Genomic DNA, 24,796 nt, shown 5'->3' with positions numbered 1-24,796 from the left:
TCTGCAGGGGCACCAGAAGATGTGTCCCAACACAGGATAAAAACCTCTTCCTCAACTCCACTTTTGTGTGGCTAACACTTGTATCACTGTGAAGGGTATTTTTATGTTCCCAGAGACTGAAAATTAAAATTATAATAGGCAGAAATCTCAGAAAAAACCTCCCTCTAACAAACCACGACAGCAGCATTTAAGAACTCATTAATTAATCCTTTCCACAAGCATCTTCTGGAATCCTCACAGTGTCACCACTCGTTATTACACATTAAATCCCAGTAAGTGCTGCATGATGATATTTCTGAACTCCCCTGAACGTTGCTTTCTCTTGGCAGATTTGCAGCTTGATGCGAGGCGGAATAGCAGAGAGGGGAGGGGTGAGAGTGGGACACAGGATTATCGAGATCAACGGGCAGAGCGTCGTGGCTACTGCTCATGAGAAGATTGTACAAGCATTGTCAAATTCAGTGGGAGAGGTAAGGAAACAAAATCTTTACCAAGGAAATAAGAGTTGAAAAAAATGTATGTTTCATTTGAAAAGGGTGTCAACACAGCATTAAAACCACCAATTCAGTAAACTGACTTTGGCACTAATACAAAACCACAGATTTTTTTTTTTTTTTTAACAAATAATGATGCACATTCACTGCATTTTTCCATTCATATTTAAGAGTTCCTGGCATAATTCTGTACCTTTGACCTACTGTCTGAATTAAATCAAGTGATTAAAGGAAGAAATCACTCAGGTGTGTTGGCTATGAAAATGTCTTTTGGCTTATCATCACAGCATCTGCCATAGAAATGAATTACTATGTCTGAGATATGCATTTTAATAATTTAATTTCCAACTTACCTTGGGAATGAGTTAAGACACCTCTCTCTAGTACTTCCAGTGAGATCAGTAATGAATAGGCAAGATTGCCCAGTTTTTCCAAATGCCTCCTGAATTTAATGGTAGTCTAACACAGAACCCTGGCCAGATCTCCCACTGGTTCCTCTGACAAAAATAAAAGACAGCTGGTTTCCTTCTGGAAAATGATAGTTGACAAATCATAACAGAGTATATGCACTTTGTCAGGAGCAAAGCTGTAGATTCCAACAGCCTCTCCATGCCTTCATGGTCCCTCTTTGCTGTGCAACTTCTCACCTGAGATAGGAATAAAGCATGAAACTCTTCTTTACAGCATGAAGAGAAGATACCAAGGCAGCTGGTGAGGGTCAGTTAGTAAAGTTTCCCTTCCTTTCCCTTCCCTTCCTTCCTCTTGTGTTGTCCAGTAGGTGCTTAGAGCTGTAAGTGCAGTTCTGGTGGAGCCCTGGTTCCCTGAGCCTTGGACTCTGTCAGTGTGTGAAACCCCTCTGGCACTGGGGACTGCAGTCCCAGAACTCCTTGGGGAAGGAATTTAAGTACATCAGCCATGAGAGAAACTGTTCCACCAAAATCTTGATTGGCATTTAAACATCAGGTGGCAAAGTCCAAGTTTTGTGTTTGGAGGATCACACTGTAATTAGGTGAAAATATGAAATGACATTCCCACAGAGAAGGAAGACAAAACACAAATCCAAGTTCTGTTAATACCAGAACAGCAGAAAGAATTTTCAGAGAGGTTTGTGCTACTTCTTATTTAATGTCTGTAAATTTTACTGCAATTGGAATAGGGCGTATCAACAGAAAGTGTTTAGGTGGCTTTAAAACTATACGATGTCACATCATGTAATTATCATTATTAAATAGTTAAAACACAAAACAAAATGAAACAAAAACCCCCGAACCACACACACAAAAAAGCAAAGACAGCAAACCAACATCTTAAAACCAAAGAACTCTGAACTAGAATCTCCTAACAAATCTGTGGAAGCCAGGACAAAACATGCACTATGACCACAGGGAGAGACACATGGGGCCTTCTGGACTATTTTAAACTAGTACCAGCTCTATTAATGTCTGTGTAATCAATTGACAGATTCACATGAAGACTATGCCAGCTGCCATGTTCAGGCTTCTAACAGGTCAAGAGACTCCCCTGTACATCTAACATCTTCCATCCAAGCTGAAGCTGCCATAGCTGAAGAGGATTTTGTATTTTGTATGAATGGAAGGCTTGGAAGCTGACCTGAGGACTCCAGAACAAGGAACAGACAGGTGTCTCTGCCTTTTCTCTCCTTCCTTTCTATTGCTTTGACAAAACGTGTTGAGAAGGATGGTCAAGGACAATAATCACTGACAAAAATCTTTGTAAACATTGAAGTATTTTGAACATCTTCTAAACTCTTTTCTCATAGAACTTAAAACATATTTATTTGTAACCTTTATGTGGAGTGATGTATGTCTGTCTTGTTTGATAACACAGTGAATGTGAATATTTGATGAATGAGACTGCAGGAAATGGCAAAGAGAAGCAATTAGAGAAAGTCCTGGCTGCCTCAAGTTAAAAAAAATCCCAGTCCCCATAAAGTGGTCCAATACTGATGACTTTGCATAATTTTAAAACTGGTGCTGAATCGATGGTATTTCAGTGGAAAGGAATGTGTGCAGTTCAAACTCTTAGATTCTACTGTAAAGAAAACCACTGTAGTACTTGGTATTGTTATGACAAGTGTAACCTGTTTGGCAAGGTGTGAACATAAACATGTAACAAGTGTTTCATATGCTAAATAAAGAATAATTGCCACAAGATTAAAATCAAAATATTTATTTAGATACATATTTATTTTTAATGCTTGTGATTTTTATGATTTAACAGAGTTATTTCATGGATAACTTATTGCACAGGTTGTGTAATGTATGTGTTGGGCTGGGGTTTTTTTTCTTTAATTTTTGCATATTACCTTTTTGTTCATATTAGCTCAAAATGGGAAAGCCATGCTTACCTGTTTCTGTCTTTTATAAAGCATTCTTATTCCTAAGGCAATGTGTTCTGAATGTAAATTGTTTTGACAAATAACCTAGCACCATCAGCAGTATTAGAATGTGTGTAGATAAAAAACATAGTAGTAAAGTTGTATTCCTTATGAGATAAATGTTAATTGGTGTAACTTTGTCTATTTTTTTTTTCTTTTGGCCAAGGCCTTGAAGAAAATACACTGTGACTTAAGAAGCCTTACCATGCAGTAACTAAAGAGCTTTAGATGACTGTACTTCAAGGATTAGTGTGTTGCATGCAACTGACCTTAGGAAAGAATTAACCTATCACTAATAAATCTGAAATAAGAAAGGAAGCTTGCTTATTTTGTTTGTTGTGTAACTTTACATAGTAAAAATTCCAAGTAGATCATTTAATTCTTCATCTAAGTGCAGTTGCAAAGGTCACAGATTATTTTTTAAAAAGGAAATATTCTCTTGAATTAGGAATTTGTGTATCATTATGATCTCCAGAGTAGAAGCTTTCAATTAGCATACCTTGTTGCCACTGGATGTCACTGTAACTTCACATCAATACAAAAGCATGCTATAATTAAAATACATTAAAATGGATGAATCTGTAAAACTTAGACTACCCATCTTCAGCTACGTTCCTTTGTGACCTTTTCACAGGATGTCTGCCCAGCTCAGAGTGACACAAATGAAACCAGTATATGATTAAACCTCAAATGGAAACTAAGGCTACTGACAAGCACTGCTGCAAAAAAACTAAAACCCCGAAACATCAACCTGTGGTAGGTTCTTTATGAGAACCTTCTGTTTAAGGCCTTTCCAATTTCCTCTGAAAGAGCCAGGATGAAGCTTGCACTGGAAGATGTTGCTGGCAGACCTGTGTTTATGCTGGTAATGAAATCAGTGTCAATATTTACTTTTTGATTTTTTTTTTAAAGATCCATGTTAAATAAATCATAAACAGAGCAGAACCACAATAACATGTTTTAGTAATAAAATTGTCAAAACTATGAATTGGAGTAACAATTCTTTTTGAAAATATTCAAGGCTTTGCTAGATAAAAAAATCCTTTAACTTCCTACCAGTTGGTGTTGGTAAAAAGTTTGTGAAAGATGCTTTTTGGAAATGCAGAATTTCAGTGTTCTTCCCTAATGCATCTTGTGGTCACACACCGCAGAGGATTAAACATCAGTTCTTGGTCGCCCACACTAGTGCAGGACTGAGCTCGTAACATTCAGAACAAAGCAGGAATACACCAAACTGGAGTTTAAAAGGGCAGCACTGGGACGGGCGGAGGGTTTTAACTGGACAAATCAGTGAGTCTGGAATGAAAGACACTGGAAGAATGGATTAGAAGCAGCACTGTATGTGTGTATAAATCACCTTTATGTTTGTATCCAAATCAGTTGTTGAAAAGGCAAAGTCCAGAAATACTTTTTTATTAAAACACTGACGATAGTTAAAACACTTTTGAGGTACATTAAATAAATACAACTTTTAAGTTGTACAGCCAGTCTCTGGTGGGTTTTGCAATAGTTTTCAAGAAATGCTGGGCAGCATCAGTAGCATTTCTGTAAGTACAGTGAAATAAATCATTTCTGGTTGGGAAAACACTTGTTATGACTTAACTAATAAATCGATTAAAAGTTTGCAAAAAATCAAGGCTGAAATTTACATTCAGAAAAAGCAGCTGTTCTCATCCTGCTGTGGGGGGGAAAAAGTGGAATTCCAAAGGAAGACACTTTTTCCTTTTCAAGTCACGCACTACCGGTATTTGTGCCAGTCGTGGTTCCCTCCACAGGCGCGTGGCTGCAGTGACATACCTGCGGGCTCTCAAAGGATGGTCTCCCGGCACACGCCGATGAAGCTGTGCGGCCGCTCCCGCCGCAGGGCGCGGCGCAGCCGGGGCGGCCCGGCGCCGGAGCTCAGCGCGCCGCAGCTCCGCAGGTGCAGATCCTCCCGCTGCCGCTTCCTGCAGCCGCCCACGTTCTGCTGGGAACTCGTCATCACCTGCGGGAAAGGGCGCGAGGGGAGAAGGGGAAAACGGGGTAAGGAAAGGTCTCATTTAAAAACGCTGTTTAACACTGAAACTCTTCCAAAGGAGGGGCAGCCCTTCAGAACCCGTCCTGCTTCTGTCCCTGCAACCTGGTCAGGGCTCAGGACTGGGCACCTGGAAAGCACAGCCAGCCTTTCTGTCTGAACTGCAGTGTAAAAGCCACTGCTGCCCAATAAATACAAATTATTTCTTACTAATGCCATGTTGCTATAAAAGCGCTTCTGTAGGAATTGCCTGAAGAACTTAAACTGTAAAACCATTTAAACAATATATTTGTCTATGGAAACTGGACACACCTTTAGAACATCAGTGGCCTACCTGGTCTATGATATTGGCACTGAAGATGGCTTCTTCCATGTGTCTCTCATCAGATTTAATGACTGACCGTATGCTGTTCACTACGTGACGCACTTCTGGAGGGAGATTACAGTTTGAATGTTCCAAAAATTTTGCCACTAAAATTTTTGTGTCTTTATAGGCCTTAAGGTCCACTAAGGAGTGTGGCCGCTCTTTTGAGACTGTGTGAAAAGCCTTTGGCTTTAGGTGCAGGTCAATTTTCCTTGTATCCCTCTGTTTTCCAGTTGGTAGGAAACTGCTCAAAGAATGCTGGCAAGCAGAGGCAGCCATATGAGAACCAGAGACAGGAACTAAAAAAGGGGGGGAAGAATATCTTTAAAGTAATAGTTTAAAAAAAGAAAAGGAGAAAAGAAAAAAAAAAGGCGAAACAAATATTGTCACAAAGATTTTACTCTGCCATAAAATGTCTGCTTTGTTTGAAGAGTAGCACAAACATGCAGCCAAGGAAACACTACAAAATGGGTAATTTTAACCAGGGTCAGGAGTAAGACCTTCCCATGGCCAAGGAGGGCTGCCCAGAGAATGAGTGAGGGGGTAATTAAAGAACTTCACAAACCAGACATTTTTGTTACATCCACCTTCAAGGACTTCAGTTGACATTAATGATAAGGAAGCCCACCAGCTCCTCTGTGTTACGTGTAACTCATAAAGTTTTAGGCCCAGCCCCTTACCCCAATTTTAAGACTTAAGTTCTGCCTATTTCTAGGCCTTGGAAATTATATGCAAGAGAGATTAGTGAGAAACACAGAGAAAGCAAAAATGCTGATCTAAACCAGAGGACCTGATTTCACAGCATTTTTCAATCAAGGCAGGTTCCATCAGCATTGTACACCATACACGGATGCTGTTATCTGACTTTTCTGCCACAGATTTTTTTAAAGCTTTTTCCCTCTCAGAAACTTCTCATTATTTTTAAAAGAAAATAAGGAAACCCATCTTCTGTTTTAGAAAACCAATTCTCACCTGTTTCTCCTGTAGCTGGAAATAATCCTGCATCTTGGCACTGCCTGCACACAGGAGTCCAGGCACAATTATCACCTTTAACCAAAGGCAGACAGAAAGAGCAAAGTCAACCCCTGCTGTCCTCTGCCCAAAGCAAGGAAAAACACACTGGAACCTTTTGTTATCTCCTTTACAAAATGAAACTACTCACAAGAAATACTGCTTTCAAGATGTCCATTCAGAAAGAGAAGCTACTACACCCAGAAATACCCTATGAGCTGTTACACAGATACAGGAGACAGAGCTCATGTTTTATGGTTTCCTCTGTAATCCTAAATATTTCAGGCCTAATTGAAACTATGGAAAGCTCCCTATAGAGGCAGACCTCAGAACTTTTCTGCATTTCCTGGGTGAACAGAGTTTATCTTGGAAAATGGGAAAAATGAGAAAGATTAATCTCTCTCATTTCTACAAAACAATGTTGAATTTTATTCAACATTCCTCCTCCTTTTAAAAAAGATATTCTCATTATTTTCAGTAAAAATGTAATACACCACTGTTTAAATTAATGGGTAAATGAGCAGGGTAGTACCTGATGAGCCAATTAATAAGAAATGGTTATGAAGCATCTACAGACAGCTTTGAATGCCATCTAATGACAGTTTCTGGGATTCCAGCATGAGAATCAACAATGATGAGATCACACTGTGCAATTACTACTACTGCAGTATTTTCCATTTGTGACAAGATGGAATTAACTCTCACATTTGGTTGTTTATCTGTTCCCAAGACTGAAAATTAACAATTGGTTCTGAACTTCCAGGTAGCTTAGGAGAGATTTGCTTCCATATCTCCAGGGACAGTTTATAATGAAAAGCTGGCATAATCCTCTCTGGTGGAGTGAATAATTAAATGAAAGAAACAAATGTAAGATGCTACAAACATAGAAAATCTGTAGGAAATTAAGAGAGACAGCTTCTATTTTGTCTTTAATTTGTTCTATTATGCTTAAGTACTGCAGCACATGAATCATGGCATGGTTATTAAGAGGAGACACTTCAGAGGTTCTGCCTTCCCATCCATTACTAAACTGTTTAACTGTTGTACTTGCAGCAAGTCAAAGCTACATCACTGGACATGACCCTGAATTATCTGGAACACAAACACTACAATAATGACTCAGGCACTTAACTGATACAGCCACATGGTCTATCATAGCTGATTATAAATGAAGTTTATTGTAATAAACATCTGTGCTAGGAGTTGATTTAGTCCTCCTTTGCCATGACAAGCTTTACAGGGAAAAGGCAGAAAAAATGTGCAAACTATTAAGTCATTATTTTAAGAGGGAACTATGACAGCAGTATGTGAACCCACCATTTTTATGTTGTTCAGAAGTACACAGTGAGTATAAAGGCACCTATAAACCTTCATTTGTAATTTCTCCAGTAGAAATGTCAGGTTTTTCTAAACAAATTCACTTCCAGCATAAAAGGTTTAGTGGGAGAATTATTTGACTAAACCATACAGACCCCATCAGGTCAAGATGTGCTTGAAGCAAAGGAATTGTGTTTTCTTAGCCTAAAAGACTGGTAATTCATTAGACCTCACTGCTGTTGTGTCACTGTCCTGTTGCACATATGCACCATCCCCATGTCAAATAATTTATGTTCCAAACTATGGGCAGTGCAATCATAGCAATATTCAAAACCAGTTCCACAAAAATCTACACAATAAAATGTCAAGGTTGTGCTTCTAAACCTCTTCACATTGGCTTGTACAGGGAGTTGAGGCAGAAGATAAGTTAGTGTTTTTTCTTATAGCATAAAGGCAGCGTCTTAAGAAAAACCCACGCCCCAGCTACAATCTGACCACTGTGTTTTCCCTTTTGTGAACATGGCTAAAGCTCCTCCAGCCTCAGTTCCCCAAAATCCACAGTTATTAGTATTAATGTGTAGTTACAGCTGTCTTTCATCAAGTCAAGTCCACTTAACCAGCTCTTTTGCTCCAGGACAATTTTTAAAAGTAAGTGTATGTTACTGAAAAGAGCCCAAAGCATTTTTTGTGTGTTGGTTGAGGGAGCTCACTTGGTTCCCTTTATCTTTGCCTATTATGCAATTCCATGGGTATATTCAAAAATTCTGCAGTGAATATCAACAGTCAGCAATGAAAAATCCAGATCAAATGCCTTTTTAAACTTACAAAGACTGTAAAGAGCTTCAGCTGTTTGTCACAGCTTAGGAAAAATATGCTTCAGGGCTGCTACAAACAGCCAGAATGTGTTACTAGAATTGGGCTCCTTGTAACCTACTGATTTCCAAATCAGGTCCAATAAAAAGTAGAGGAAGGGGATGCAATGTAAACCTTCACAGAGTAAAATTCTGCAAACTAGTTTGCCAAACATATGCATGCAGAAATACATCTAGGCTTAACTAGAGACTCAATCCAATGCTTCCCTTGAAGATTTCATTAGGAAGTGCCTCCTAATGAAGGCAGCAAAAATGGCAAAGTAGCACCCAGCCCCTCCAAGTCACTGCTCTTGCTCCCCCTTCCCTGTGTGTCAGTATCTCTACAACTTTCTCTCCCTCTTTACTCCAGTCTTTGCTAAGCCCAGGTACATCTCAGCAATGTCCCACTCGTGTCCCTCCATGCCACTTTCCCAGAAGAGACGATGAACGTATTTAGGACAGGTTAAAAAAGAAGGCAGAGCATCTGTTCCAGCAGGTGTCCAGAGCCAGCTGGAACACGTGGCTGCGGCTGCCCACGGCAAACGCTGCTCAACGGGCAGATGGAGCAGTGCTCTGGAAAGCTGCACTGCCTCATCCAGAAGAGAAAGGGTTGTTCTTCTTGACTTTCACACAGCAGGAAGGATTCAGAAATTCCTACTTACTGTCTGCATGGCAGCCTCATAGCACGTATGTCCTAGCAGAGGAAATGTCACAAAATAAGGGCAGACTTCTAGATTAAAGAATCACTTTTCCTGGCCCAAGGGCAGAGGTTACACTACTAAAGGTAAAAGACATTCAATTATTGAGCTAAGTATGAAGTCTCTGAAATTTATAAAGATGCAAGAAGTGTAATAGAACCAAAACATCATCCTAAATGAAACCAGTTATATCAATATTTTATCTCCTTTTGCTTGGAGCTAGTCACGATTCCTCCTCTAGATCCCTTAGAAAGGCTGGTGAACAGATCTTGCAGCAGCACAACCCATGACATCTTAAAAAGCTTTTAATCTTTACCTTCAAGCCACTTCTCTGGGTTACCCTTCTGAATCTCCTTGAACAGCTTAGATCCCTCTCAAATGGTCTAGACAGTTCTACATTCCTGCTATTATTCTCTGCTAAATCAACTCTTTCTTTTTCACTAACAAGCAGACTTCTGTGAAGATACACTGTTCAGCTAACATCTCTTCCCTACTTCTCTTCTCTACTTTTCTAAAAGGAGACTTATATCAGAAGACACTTACCCACTAGAGCCAAAAGCTTTCCTTTTCCTTTATCATCTTGTCATGTGCCTCATGTTCATTTCTTTGTCCTTCAAAACTTTTCACCATACACCCCAAGCTGCCACTAGTCACAGTGACTGCCTCTGACATGCCCCATTACTGCCAATGTCAGTGTCACCTTGAGGAAACACATCCTGCTGTACAACAAGCGTGACAGCTCCAGTAATAGTTTCCTAAATAAACCCCAGCTGCCATTGCACTTCTTAGTTTAGCCTCTCAGTAGAACAGCAATAGAGAGTTGGAAGCAGCTACTCGATACACAGTTTTCTGGGCCGTGCAGAAAGAATGGTGAAATTTAGAAAAGCCAAAATTAAATTTCTCTCTGTCAATTTTTCCATTCTTAAAGATTTTTAAATTTAGAAAATACGCATGGAGCTAAAGCCTTCACACCTAAGACAAGACTCTTCAGAACACTGCATGTAATTCCCAGCAGCACCAATTGCTGCACAGATCAATATTAGTGATCTGCTGCAGGTTTGCTGCCCTGTGGTCCCACACCCACCTACCTTCAGTGGCAGAGGAACAGGACACAGGGGCACTGCTGGAGCGGACGATGTTTGAGGCTGGGTGTTTTGTACCGTGCTGCTGCTGGACAGCAGCCTCGTGGCCACTTGCACAGGGTGAAGTATTTGCAGGCCCCAAACAGGGAGAGGTCTGGAAAGGGGCAGGAGGCTGGCTGAAGTCCACACAGCAGGTTTTCTTTTGCTTCAAAGGCGGCGTGGCACTGCTCTCTTGAGCAGAGCTCTGCAGTTCTCTTTCTGAGGGGCTGTAATTCCCTGAGGAACAGTCCAAGGACCTGCTGTTGGCACAGCTCTTTTCCTGTCCTTGAGACCTGTCTGTAGAGGCTGGGCTGTGGGAACTGTCACCCCCATCAGGAAGGCCCTCTGAGCGAGTTCTGTGAAACCTGCAGTGAGTGTGGCAATCCAGGGCACTGCAGCTCTGCTCTGCAGCCCCCTTGGGGGTTATGCAGTAGGGAGAAAGATCCACAGAGTGGAGAGATCCTTGAACTTCCAGCGAACAAAGATCTTCGGAGGAGTAGCTATGGTCTGGGATATCAACAGCCTCAGAGACCATCAAAGAGGTGCTCTCAACAGAAACTACAAAACAAGACATTCAGAGAAAAACAAAAACTTCTTGACCACCCTCCCAATCTTCTCCCCCCCCCCCCATATTCTGTAGAGTGATTGAAATCTAGTCATCTGCAAATTCTTTCATCAATAAGAACTCAAAAGCTCTCATTATAAGAATGCCAAAGCAAAAAACACTGAAGTAATTTACTTTTTTCTAATGTCCTTCAGCAAAGGTATTTTTGTGCTGTTCTTGATACTGACTTTTCAGCTTTAAATGAACAGCCTTCATACTGCTACTCATCTACCTGCACCCCCAACATCTGTGCTTCAGGCAGCAAGCCTCCTATTGAGGCTCCTGGAAGCCATGGGGGAAACTACTCTTTGGAGGAAGAGTGTGAGGATCAGGAAGCCACCCATGGTTGCTGACACTGAGACACAAGCTGCAAGGAATGTGCAGAACTCTTCAAAGAGAAATACAGTCACCAGATCCACCTCAAAGGGCTTAACTAGAGCTTGCTGTGTCTAGCATAACCCTCCTCTGCATTTCCAGCCCCAGCCTCTGACTGTGAAAAGGTCCTTTTTGCAAGGAATAACCTGAAAGCAAATCCATCTTTCTCCATTAGCAAGGGCAGAAGAGAAGAGAAACTTCTCAGAAGAGAAACTTGCCCCAAACTCCCACTCCATCTTAAGAAGACAAATGCAAAGCCACAATCACCTTGCGTGCTGAAGTCCGGGGTCGCGTTCCTCTCCCCCAGGCTCGATTCAGACACTTGCTGAGCAGCACCAGTGACCTAAATGGACATGTGGGATGAAAGAGCTCATTAACCTGCAACTTACCACACAAACTGTGGTGCTCGGGATCTGAAGGACACACCTGACAACCCTGAGTCACTTTCATAGGAGCTGCTATTCAGATTGAAAGCTATTTAAAGTACTTTATATCTTAGGGTCAGGAGCAAATGCAGGGCAAAGGCAAATGCTGAATGCAATTTTTCATTTCTCCAGGATCTACAAGGTAAATTCATCTTGAATTCACAGGCACTTGGGCCTTCAGGCTCACACTACTGAACTTAATGTCTGCAATGCTTAACACCAATGGGTTTAGTAAAAGCAATCTCTCTTTCTACAGTCTGCGTTTCTCATATTGCGCTTGGTTTTTTTTGGGTTTTTTACATCATATCACCCTAAAATAGGAGAGAGAAACCCAGAAACCACAAAAACAAGCACAAAAGCAGAATTTTCCTTCAGTTATTTGTGAGGATGTGTTTTGAAGCCCTTTAACACCTCATGTGTTTATTGTGTCTTGAAGCCCTGTAGCATCGTTGCCACTCAGATGCTCTCCAGCCTGCTGGAAATTGCTGAATGGAGATAATATTACCACTCACCTTTTTTTGAAGGAGTGGATCTAAGGGGGAAACTTCCCTTCCCTTTTTGAGGATCATGTGAACAAAATACAGAATCATTCTTGCTGGAAAGACTGGATCCATAAATACCTGAAATTTAGGAAATTTTCTTTCTACTGATTTGAATAGACTTTGGATTGGACCTTGTTGCCAGTATCGATAGATTTTTAGCAGTTCTTTGGAAATGTGATTATCAAAAAATTGATTCCAATAAACAGCTGGTAAAAACAAATGAGAAAAAATACAAAAAGGGTTGAAAGGAATGAGATTGAAACCATCTTGAGCAAAAAGGCATCTCATCTACTTCTGTCTGTAGGGCCACAATTAACTAGTAAAGCTTATTCTGGTTGGTGACAGTCCAGAAATCAGCATCAGTCACCTCTGTGCAAACCTTTTTGTCAAGCGCTTAATCTGTGTCTGGCCTTCTAAAAAATTGGATGTGACACAATTGGTCTGACTCTATTAGGGAAAGAGCCTCCATTTCACATGCCAGTGTAGATTAAAGCACACACATTTGTGCATAACTTACTGTGCTCATTGTTTCTCTCTCTCTCTCTGTATTCCATCTACCACTATGATCAAGTGACCAGGAAACTTCTTTTGATACAAATTAGTTTTAAAAACTATCTTAAGGGTTAGCATATACAACTCCGAACAAAGAACACTACCAGCAATACTTTAACTCAGCGAGAAATGGATAGAGGACTGGGAAGCAAAAGTGAAATAATTCATGATTTTAAACAATTCCCTTAGAAATTTCTTAATGGATCTTTCTTGATTGTAGCAGAGTATCACATCTGTGGTAAAAAGTAAAATGTGGTGTCACTCCAAGTCACAGATTGTTCCTGGGATCTAAGTGTGGAAGTTCTGGGAACTAACTAGAAAAGTAAAAAATGTTCACCAATGCTCTTTGTTGTAAAAAACTCAGACTGACTACCTTTTGGAAAAAATAGTATAATGTTTTAAGGGTGTTTATTTATTTTTAAAAATACAGGGATTCTAGGGGCTTTCATAAATTCTTAATCTAGGTTCTTTCATAACCACTGACTTAATTTCTTAATCACTGACTGGAAAATATCCGCTGGAAATTTGTGCTGAAACATTTATTGACACTCTGCATTGTCTCTGAATAATTGCTGAATGTATTTTATATGCATTTGGAACTGATTAACCTTCTTGCTTGGGGGAAGGAGAACCAGGGTTTTAATTGTAGAAGGTAACAGCGACAATTTTGAAGCCAGGTCACAGCTTTGGTTGACACAGGAACAGCACGTGGTTTTGTGCAGGTTCCTGCAGAGCCAAAGGTAACAAAACCTTATTGAATTCCACATCCTCAGACAGTCACTAGGCCATCAATAGAAAAAAAAGGAAGAAAAAGTTGTGCTTTTAATAAGTCTGCACAGCCTATAGGTTAGAAAACATTACAAAACACTGTCATTGATTTAGTTCACCCAGAACCCTGATCTGTTTGTTCTCATCTTTTCTATACCCCAGTCAATACTTGGCATGGAAAACGGTGTGAAAACCACTTTTTGTTACAGTCATGAAATGGGAATTCCTAATCAGTAAAGATGACAACAGCAATTTTTACATGGATGTAACCACTTAAATTAGCACTGACATTTGTTGCCCATAAATGCATGAAATATCAAGCCTAATTTGGTACAATTTAATAAAATTCTAAGGACCTCAATCCATTTAAAAACAAATAAAACCTATTGCTTGATGCACAGTAAAAGATTTTACAATTATGACATTATTACATAATGGTTCCCAGAAGCACTTTTGTAGCTAAATCCCTGCCATGATTTCCATTGCCAAACCTGCCTTTGAGGGATTTATAAATCTCATTATTTCAGTTCCTACTGTACTGTGCTCTATGGGAGCATTTGCAGCACGTAAGAACTCAGGTCTCCATTTTGTTCTTCCTGTAGACCCAAAACCGTCTTAGACTTTGGTTCCCTTCTCCATTTACAGCTCAGCTGGGACACTAATTGCAAAAAATACACGAAGGCTTTTGTTGTGAAGAAAGATCTGTGGCTACAGAGTCACTGTAGGCTTTGGTTATCCCTGCCAGTGAGCTCCAGTGCTGAGACACAGAGCCTGTCACGAGTTCTCTGAACAGCAACTACCACGTTCATATAAACTCACTCCTGGAAAGAAGCTATGTAATTATTACTATTAGAAATGACTATCACTCATCTTCCCTGGAGATTAGAACAAACACCTCTGGAGTTCAGGTGGCAGAGGTGAACAGGCAAGGTGCTAAAACTGACGCCAGGTGCCAAAAATTAACAGTGACTACATCTACTTATTAAAGCCAAGCTCTTCTTGCAAGAGCATGACTTTGCTTTAAGTCACATCTTGTTAAATTGTATTTTTGTTACATGCTGGTGCTATTGTGCTGCTGGAAGCTTATGCTCACACCAAGAGTGGTTCCAGTTACAAGAGTGATCAAAATGATTTTGTGCTTTACTATAAATAGACACTTGATTAATCCTTACTTAGTACCACATGAATTCTTAAGGACCCTTGTCTTTCCCCCAAAATCATGCATGAATCATATCACTTTTGTCCATGTTTTTTATCACTGAAAATTATTGACCTCTCCAAGGCCTGCAGGTTCATCTGAGTTACCGCCAAGGAAAAAAGGATGGAACCGGGATAAAAAATATTCTAAAAGGAGATGGCCTTGAAAACTCCAATTTTGCTGTTCAGCAAGGAACTTCACTCATAAGCAGTTTATACAGATTAATTTCATTATAGCCAAACAAATTAGAAGTAATGCAATGTCTGGCCTGTTGGTTGTGTTGGGTGGAGGTTTTAGTACAAGGCAAGGACCAGAAGATCTGTCAGAAGCTGCTTTGTCAGTCACAGAAGCTGCAAAGTTAGGCATATCTTGAAGAGATTTAATTGCATTTTTGTTGGAGGTTTCACATTCCAATGTTCTTTTTTTCTCAGACACTTGTCTTATTAATTATCTTAATAATCTTCTTGAGTATATTAGTGAAAAATTGTATAATTTCTTTAGGTTTGTGGTTTCAATTCTGGTTTCCTCGAGTGGGGAAAAAAGTCACTAGTGAATATTTCATTGTTGTATTTTGGGGAAAGGCAAAGTAGTCCCCTCTGTAAAGTGAATGCAATTTGACAACCTGAACACAGATATTTCCTCTGTGTACTATTAACAATTGATAAAGAAAACCTAGAACATTTGACTCCTGGAGTTTTTGCTGAAGCCTAAAAGAAATTAGAGCTTCTAAAAGCAATTGTTAGTATTTTCCCTTTGTGACAGCTGATTCAATTACCACAAATCCCTTCAAGCAAAGGCCTCCATCAGCTCTGGCTGCACATGCAGACACATTACCATTTCGGTTTCAACTCTGTACAGTACAGAATAAAGCAAAAGGTGTAACGTAAACATTTGTCTCAAGTACACTGGATCCTTTCTGTAAGTTCAGGGTAAAGGTGTTCTGCACTCTCAGGAGCAGCAGTTTCTTGCCACATAACAGCAGAAGCTGATGACTGAAGACTGTAACAATCAGAAGGTTAAGCAAGAAAGAACTAATCACTGCTGTTGCATAGGGAGTAAAATTTGTTAGCTAAATCCTTATAAAGAAAATGGTCTGGAAAATGTTCTTAAAGAATGTAATTTTCTAATGGTTGTTCTTTAAAGTTTATCTAGAATTGCTTTGCACCATGAAAATTTGAAGAGCACATAAAGAATTCCCTTTGGTTTTCCTCACCTGACTGGCAGGCATCTCTCCAATCACTGCCTCATAAGGAGGAGGCAGCTCACTTGGATACAGCATTCCTGGGCTATTAATGGTTACTTCATATAAAGCACCAAATGGGGAATGAGGGAAGTCCAAATGGAGACTTCTACATAAAAACATAAACAAGCAAACAATTAACAAATGGCATTGGATCGATTACCTACACCACAGTGATATAAAGACTTCTCTGAATTCAAAGCCAATACACTACAAAGAATTACATTCAAGAAATTTATTAGGCATCCAAAATGAAGCGCTTGTTCACAGGGTAGCTTTAACAACTGTTATTATTTAGGATGCCAGCCATCTTTACCAGCCTATTTTGCCATCATTAATATCTTTCACTACTCCAAATAAATACATGTTAATTGCAATGATTTCCTTATAAAATTAAATCTCATACTCAACTTCAAACGTATAATGTTTATAACTGTGAAAGATCACTTCCAAAGGGATCTTTGCTCAAAGCTCAGGCATTGCAATCCTTATCTTAGCTAAGTTCAATCATTTCTCTACTGCAGCAGTGCTTTAACACAAACATTTCCAGATGTAGCCTAACAAGCTTGCAAAAAACCATTATGTGATTTCTCTGGAAAAGAAGAGCCTAATGTAAGTGGAGGACATCATTTGGCTTTGTGTTCTTTGAAAGAGCTCTTAGCCCCCAGCTCAGAAGCAGTGCAGAGTGCAAGGACAGGGAAGGAGAATCACCTCTGTGCCTCGCCCACGGGTGTGCAGGTGTACTCCGGGGGGTAGTAGGGAGGTGGGGGGATTGGGGGGATGAACTCATCAAAATCCAGCGTTTGGTGCAGGACAGTCCCATGTGGAGTCATGCAGTCAGGATTGGCAGAGTGTGGCCTCTGTGGCAGAAACTGAAAATGAACAAGGTAAAGTTCCTTCAGACGGTAGAAACATCATCACCAATATCAACAATTTTAATAACAGGCCAATATTTGTGACCCTGACCAATACTAAATTCATGAATACCCAAGCTGAAATGAAAAAGGCACTTCTGGGAACATAAGAATACTTGTGATCAGTGAGGAGGGTGAGTCAGGTTGCCAAAATACAGCACAAGGTTCTACTAAAGACAAAGGCCATGGACCACCACTCGGTCACTCTTAGGATGCAGGACACAGACATTTACCATTTAATGGCGTTTCAATAAATATTTCTACACTTGTATATTGTTTTATTGTAGCCCCATATAACCAGTTCTGTTTTGATAACTGATCAAAAATAGATATAACTACTAAAATAATTACTTGCATGTTTTTGTTTCCAATCTGAACTGCCTTGCACTTACAGAGAAAAAAACCCCTCAATACCAACCCACAAAACAACCCCAAATAAAACTAACTAGGAACAGGCTACTACATAGACATTATGTTATGAATAAAACAACTGGAAATATCCCACCCATTTTTCACTTCCAATGAAGGGAGCGTTTTTAACTATTTTTTATTATTCTTGTAAAATAATATACCCTTATTAGCTATTTGTGGTTTGGTGATACAGACACTGCACACTTAAATGTGGTATAAAGGTTGTAAGTACTGCCATGAAAGAAGAACATTTATTCCATATACACATCTCAAAACCCAAAAGAAAATAACTACACTGCACAATAAAAAGTAGTAATACTGAGAACCACATCAACATTTGTGACAGAAACCTCATCAGCTTCCAGCAGAGCAGGGATTTAAAGAAGCCATTCCAATACCACTGATAACAGGAACACTCCCAAGTGTTCTGGGAAAGACCTGAACTAATTCAAGATCAAATAGGGCCATCCTGAAAATCCCACAACCCACATCTGGCTCTATTTGGCCCCCATGGATAAAAGGGGACTAAAAGACAATCCAAAAGCACAGAATTTTTTCTCCAGGCAAATTTCTGCTGTCATATCACTTTTCTTGGATCAGCAGATGACTTGATATTTAGCTCCTGCCTTCTAAAACAAGCCAGCTAAGAAACTTTGCTGAAGGCACATTTCTTTTTTAGACTGGAACAAGACAACATATGTTTTTGTACTGTTGGCTCATTACATCACTGTTTGTTTATATCCCTGCTAAAAATTTGGGAAACAGTAAAATAAAAGGGAAAGTGTTTATGCTTAGGAGACCCAGCAAATCGAAAGTAAGTTTCCTTCATTTTTAATATCACAGTTCTATATTTATCATTTTTTGAAATTTAACTTGGTGTAGTTCTGCTGAATTTATATTACCACAGAAATGATACTGGTCCTTTGTGTTTTTAAGCTTGAGTTACATCTTAGTTCTATTAAACTCACCCTGTGTATGTTGTTTCAAAGGTCAGAGCTGTAATAATACAGCACAGCAGAGAGTCAGGAGGACCAATATCAACTGTTTGTGAAAATGAAGTATTAGCTGCTCACTGATCAGCTCTCCAGAGATATTTCCACAAATAACTAATAATAAAGAACCTCCTCTGCAGAATGTGTTACTTCCTTACATCCTACAGCCCATCAAGGACTTTCAGCCATTGTGTTCTACTCACAGCACAGAAACAAAGGCATGGCTTCAGTTTGATTTACTCTTAGTTATGTGAGATGGCTGATGCTCTTTCATCCACCACATGAGGTGAGATGCTTTTATCCCAGGTACTATCAGACATTTTTCTATGTGGCTTACATAAAAAAAAATCCAAAACCTTTTTTGCAGTCATTTGGTCTAAACTCATCTGATCTTTCAACAGCCATTTCCCAAAGTGTAACATTACACTAATATCAACCATTAAACTCCAAACATCTGCCCTAAGCAATCATCAGTTTGCTACCATCTCAAGTACATGGAAGAATCTTTTAGGAAAAAAGGAAAGAAGCAAGACAAACTTGAACATAATTATCTAAAACCTGTCAACATTTATCATAATGAAAACAAGTATCTGAAGACTCTGGGTAACATTCTGTACATATTTGACTCCATCAAACTCAGGACTGCCCTCATTTTCCTAAAAGAGTTGATAATTTGAGTTATTTTCACCATTTGGAAACAAAACAATTTTAATTTACAACTTCCTTGACCTTCTCCCAGGCTGTTTCCATACCGCCATGGACCCCAAGCTTTGGCTTGCAGCAGAGAACTTGTGGCTCCATCCCCTCAGTCCTGGAGTTCCCTGCAGCTGGATCCATTCAGCCTCTTTGGGAGTGACACTCTCACCACTGTCAGCACAGAGTAGTTAAACACAGGGCACTTTCACAGCAGCTGAACCATCAGCACACACTTTGTGGGACATGACAGAAAGGAGAGGTTTTACACAGGGCAGGAGGGGCTGTGGTTCCAGGAGGAGAAGACCTAATGCTTGGATGCAGCTCAGTTGAACAGCAGAATTATCTGCATCCCTTTCCAGATCTGGCAGTACACACCATGGCAACAAACTGTGACCGACACTTGACAACGAGCAGCAGAATGGACATGAAAATACACAAGTTTGGGGGGTGTTTATAAACAACAGTTTACCTGTGTGATATCATCCTGCTGGAAGGCACAGAAATTAAAGTGAAAAAGGCTGTAAGAGGGAAACTAGCAGGAAATGAAACAATAGCAAATATAAGGGATTACCACAAAGAACAGACATCCTTGAGAAAACAATTGAAAGCTGGTAAGTGGGAATTAAGTCATATTTTATTCCATACTATGTTATCTACTGATCTCTGCTAGCCTGCAAAAGCTCATTCTTCTACAGAAAAATGTATTTTAAAAATCTTCAAGAGTTAGTCTCAAATAGTGAAGTCTGGCAGGATTTCAGCAAAGGCTTAATACAAATTTCATAGCTTAAAAAAAGACAGCAATAAAATGCAAAGACCTGAGAAAGCTGAAGAAACATCGACAAATACTTTCACACAGAAACACACATTTCTAGTATTAGAAGACAGCTGTTACCAAATATTCAGTCTCAAGATACTGATGGCAAGTGTGACAGGCAACAACAAGAACTGCCAAGCAGAAAATGGGGGTGGCCTGTTCAGTCACCAGGATAAACAGGATCAAGTTGCACTCAGTATCATGTCAAAAACTACAGCTCACACTATGGAACAACTCACACAGTGGGTCTCCAGCCAGCCTTGGGGTTAAAACAGTGGCCACTGCAGAAGCAACGGATAGAAAATGGTTGCAGACAAAGATAAACAGCATATAGCATCTCTGGTAAATGCTAAATACCCAACTGCATTAAAAGCTTAGCAAAAATGTATAGCTATCAACAGATACTTCAACTTCTTGCTAGAAAGAAAGATAAAACCCATGGCTGTGCAAATCCAAAAGACTCAACCATTTCTGTTACCATCCTGGAGCTGCTGGACACTGGGAGCTTTCAGAAATCTGACAGGCAAAGAAACACAGATCTGGAATTCTCGATCTTCTTTTAAGAAACAGCTGACCTTATGTTTGAAGCTTGCCATTCAAACTATGACACTCACACAGGTGTTTTCTCATCCTGGCCCTTACTTTAGTGTGTGAAATGTGTCTGATACCAGATGGGCACTGAACAGACCAGTGCATGTACTAAAGGGTTGTGCAACACAGAGAGCACAGTGACCACAGACCTTGGTGGGTTTTCACTGGGCACATCTGACTTGGACAGAGTTGAACAGCCTGATTTAAACAGCCCTCACAGTAAGGACTACTTAATTATCTTATTCTGTCTGCAGTTATGAGGGAAGAGTAAAACATGCTGTCTGGTTGCAGCAGGGTAAACAAGAAAGCTGTAAAACACTGTCAACCCACTGCTTGGACCTGCATTCAGTACAGAAGTTTGCCATGGCAGCAGCACCAAGTTGTTTGGAAGCAGAGAATTAGAAGCACAAATGCTAGAAGTACCCCACTTCCAGAAGAGGTAAAAGTTTTTGAAAATGCAGTTATGCTCAAGGTTCCATTGCCATAGTACTGAGAATTCCACAGAGCCAGCAATGGGGCTGGGCACCAGTGACCTCCTCTGCCAGCTCACAGGCAGACACATCAGCTATCCCTGCCCAGAGAAGAATAACACGTCTTCTCTCAGTGGTTAACTTTTCCAGGTGAAATAAACACCATTACATAGATGCGTGTAAAATTGTGAAACTCTTTCACTTTTTGCCAGACTGAACTTCCAGCTCTTCACTAAAAGGTCATCTCTAAGCTGGTCACTGAAGTGATCAGAAGGTATTATCATGTTCCGAATATTGTGAGTACACTGAGGTAAAAGCTGCTGGAGGAGACCCAGTTAAGGAACTGAAGAAACAGCAGGTAAGACCTGTCAAAATAATTCTCTATTGAAACAATTCCTCATGTGATACCATGTGGTCCATCCTTCTGCCCAAGGTAAGTGAGACCAACAGCTCTGCAGCAGGATTCCCAGCTGTGGGACCTCCCCACTGAACATCAGCAAAGACATCCTCTTCTCTGTGCATCCTGCAGCTGCTCAGCACCACTGACCCACAGAAATGCCAGTGCTGGGAGTCACTGCTCAGCAATTACAGCTTATCTAAGCCACAACTGCCATGGATCAGTTTGTGCCTGGTGCTCTAAGGGAAACTTATCTGGAGGTTTTCCTATATCTGCATGTAATTACATCTGCCTTCCATATCACATTTATTAATTCTACTGTATAACTTCAAAATCAGTCCTTTAGAGACCCCAGAGTTCATTGTTCTCATTTCAGTCATTTATTAAAATCTGCTGATTTTTGTGAACGGGAAATAAAAATTTCTAATTGCATATAATTAAATTCTGGCATGTTACCCTGAGTAAAAGTTCTGTACAATACACTCAGGTCTATAATTCTGTCTTCAATTAACTGTCCTCCTGGACAGGCTGCTGTTTTCCTTTTCTGAAACATTGGAATCAGTATCTGCTGAAGGGAAATGCAGTAATTGTCTACAAGAACAGAAGGACCATGACTGACTCTTCTAATTTGTCCCTGATATGAAAGGGAAATTATGAGACAGAAGATATTTTGCTAAGGAAAACACATTCAGATTTTTCTGCTCAGTTGTTTTCAGTTGCTGCTCCTACAACCATCACAAGCCATTAGCTCTGTAGCCTCATGGGCATTGCTCTGGGATATCTTTCGTGCAGTACTGACTGTATTTTCGTCTTAAATATTGAATATTCTTATTCTACCAATAAAATGTTTGAAGAAAAATGGTACATTTGCATTTATGGTGGGTGTGAGGGGAATATTTATGCAACCATATTTACATTTAGGATCTTTCTGTGGATGTACATAATTCCCAATGCATATTTTTAAAAGGACTGTCATCTGGGTTTTACAGTACCTGTAAATGAACTTTGTGACCGAAAAAGGATTATTTAAGTCTTGATGTAATCAGATTAAATAATAAATTATATATAATAATGTAAGATCAATTCTCACTTAAGCTTCGTCTTGCAGGGTTGGGCTTTTTTATTACTATTTCTCCAGAATATGGGGATTAAATAATGTCAGCAAGATATTACCCTTGAACAGAGATGCTTTCTGTGAGGTGTTTGATTAGAAATATTAACTACAGCCTATTAAGATAATGACAGGCTGAATTATCATTAGGACTGATGAAAGCAGTAATTAAATGTTACAGCTTGCATGTGTCATCATTACCTTATTTTCTTTACAAAATAACAGATGGTTTTAGGTATCACACAACATGAACAGTTACTAACAGTGATGGTGATAAAATCAGAACACACTCAATGATACCAGTGCCAGCACTTCTAAGATAAGAACTGTATAAACATATCTGAAGTGGAAGGAGGACTGGAATAGGTGTAATTCATGCTTTAGCTCGGCCACAGTGGGTGTAACATCTTGTATTTCTTACTTTAATCCAGGCAGTCACCTTTTGAAGAAAACTGGGTGCATTTTTGCAGTAGCCATTCATCAGACAAGATGCAAACTGAAACTGCCTCAGGCAACAAATGAAAAATCATAGAAGTGACAGTTTCGTTATTAAGAGAGGTTTCTTCACATTACAGAGCCTTGATATGATCTGATTTGATTCACATTTATCTCCTGGAGGGGTGTGTACACAGAAAGAACAATTCTGGGAAGCCCTGTGATGGAGTGCAGCCTTAAACTCTCTAGTGAAACACAACAAATGCCTTTTCAATCTTTAGCTATGGTATCACTTTCTCTTGCAGCTTTAGTACAATTGGTAGGGTTCCTTTGCCTGAGCAAATGGATATACTTAACACAGTGAGAAAGGTTAAAGTGAAATGAAAATTTCAGGTCAACCCAAAATAAGGAACAATTTAGAAAAAAATAAAATATAAAGCAATAAAACCACCTTGAAGTATTCTGCAGGGTTGTTTTCCTTAGCACTTGAAATAAAATATTTGTTAGGTGGACTGTTTTTAAACCAAAAAATCCTCTTCAAATTCACTGGAAAATTTCAACTGTGCTAAATACTGGACAGCCTGTGTTTGTGTTTTCAGGATGTTTTTCCTAAAGGTTGGGATGTCAGAAGAAAGCAGTTTCCAGTTAAATACATCAGTTTGCCTGTATGAATCAAGACACTGTATGCAAAATTCATGAACAAGCCACAAAATCACAGAATCATTGCTACAGATTTTCTTGAGACTGTTACACCTGCTTTATGTTGCTAAGCAATAAATGGAAATTCTTTGAATTTGCAAAAATTACCATTCCAATGGATTGATTTCTGAGACAAGAACACTAACACAGCACAGGAATCACAGAACTGATTGCACTAAGGATAACCTAATGACATCCAAGGAGGGTGTTCCCTATTGCCTCCCCTGGCTACAGGAGAGCCTACAGAGCTCTGAGTGCTGTAGAACACAGTAAAACTATCAGCACAATAATGAAAACCTTTTCAGCTATGAGGAGTGGTATCTCTTGCTGCTGCTGTCCAACTCCCAACATGGCACAACCCAGCTAAGAGAAGATGCAAGCATCAGTGGAGAGTAAAAGGAAAAAGCACAAATCTGCATTAACAAGCAAGAGAAAAGAAAGTTAATCAGATTTCTGGGTGTAGCAGAGCAAAGGAGAACTGCAGATCATGGGACAATAGGCTGAAAGTAGTGAAAGAAAAAGAAATCCTCAGGTGAGAGTTCAGCTGGGTCTAAGTCAGCGTAGCTCCAGGGAAGTTACGCTCACTTAGGCCTGGCAGGAATCTGGCTCAGCAACCTGAAAAAAGAAAGGGAAAATCTGATAAACAAGAAAAGACTGGGATTGAGCAGAAATATATGTACTTTTTTCCCTTCTTCCAGGGAGAGGGAAGAAATTTCTTGTAGATGGAGCTGAAAGGGTGGGAGAACGGACAACTAAGCAGGAAGACAGAAAGCTGGAAACACAAAGCATAGGAAGCAAAAAGAAATTAACATAATAGCAGCATTGCCAGGTGGGAAAAAAAGATTCTTAAAGACATCAAGAATGAGGTGGCAGAGAGAAAACTTAGATGCTTTTAAGGAATTTGACTTCCTATTGAGGTTACTGCTTCTTGCATATGCCCACCAGAAGCACTTTAATATTGTTCTTGGTTCACTGTTATCTGTTTTTATTCTTCTGACAGTGCTAAATACCATTAAGTGTAGATCAAGTTTCTTGGAATATACACTTCTGGACCACCACTACCATTTTTGCAGAGACAGACAGATTTTTTGAGGTGTGGTAAACTCTTCATCTCCCCACCATCACTGCAAGGTGAGAAAGTTCTTCAGTCAATGGGTATTCTTGTAGCAAATATGGATGGGGAGAGTGTGTGAAAAGAAAGAATACCCAAAATATGATAAAAACCCTTGAACATTTAAAATGTAAGTGTCATCAGCTGAAATTATTATTTCTGTTAATTGTGTTGCATCCATAC

At 39.7% G+C, this 24,796-nt stretch overlaps 2 protein-coding genes across 4 annotated transcripts in view; one reads left to right on the top strand and one right to left on the bottom strand.

Annotated features, from left to right (window-relative positions):
* Window positions 1–4,126, top strand: part of APBA2 (amyloid beta precursor protein binding family A member 2) — an 86,168-nt gene extending 82,042 nt beyond the window's left edge. For both annotated transcript variants that reach the window (XM_066328557.1, XM_066328556.1), the window contains 2 exons: window positions 330–470; window positions 1,956–4,126. In XM_066328557.1, coding sequence (XP_066184654.1) covers window positions 330–470; window positions 1,956–2,027 — 213 coding nt within the window. In that variant the 3' untranslated portion in view covers window positions 2,028–4,126. The remainder of the gene's footprint in view (window positions 1–329; window positions 471–1,955) is intronic.
* Window positions 4,127–4,688: 562 nt separating this feature from the next.
* The window catches only part of ENTREP2 (endosomal transmembrane epsin interactor 2), a 37,187-nt gene continuing 17,079 nt past the window's right edge, over window positions 4,689–24,796 (bottom strand). The window contains exons 4-10 of one of the 2 annotated variants that reach the window (XM_066328554.1): window positions 16,684–16,844; window positions 15,946–16,081; window positions 11,515–11,590; window positions 10,236–10,826; window positions 6,243–6,317; window positions 5,241–5,569; window positions 4,689–4,876 (exon numbers count right to left, since the gene is read on the bottom strand). In XM_066328554.1, coding sequence (XP_066184651.1) covers window positions 4,700–4,876; window positions 5,241–5,569; window positions 6,243–6,317; window positions 10,236–10,826; window positions 11,515–11,590; window positions 15,946–16,081; window positions 16,684–16,844 — 1,545 coding nt within the window. In that variant the 3' untranslated portion in view covers window positions 4,689–4,699. The remainder of the gene's footprint in view (window positions 4,877–5,240; window positions 5,570–6,242; window positions 6,318–10,235; window positions 10,827–11,514; window positions 11,591–15,945; window positions 16,082–16,683; window positions 16,845–24,796) is intronic. The other variant, XM_066328555.1, reaches the window with a different exon arrangement.

The sequence above is a fragment of the Sylvia atricapilla genome, chromosome 13 (genome assembly GCF_009819655.1).
Source record: "Sylvia atricapilla isolate bSylAtr1 chromosome 13, bSylAtr1.pri, whole genome shotgun sequence".
Taxonomy (NCBI): domain Eukaryota; kingdom Metazoa; phylum Chordata; class Aves; order Passeriformes; family Sylviidae; genus Sylvia; species Sylvia atricapilla.
The sequence above is the reverse complement of the archived record's forward strand: the minus strand, read 5'-3'. Positions and strand labels throughout refer to the sequence as shown.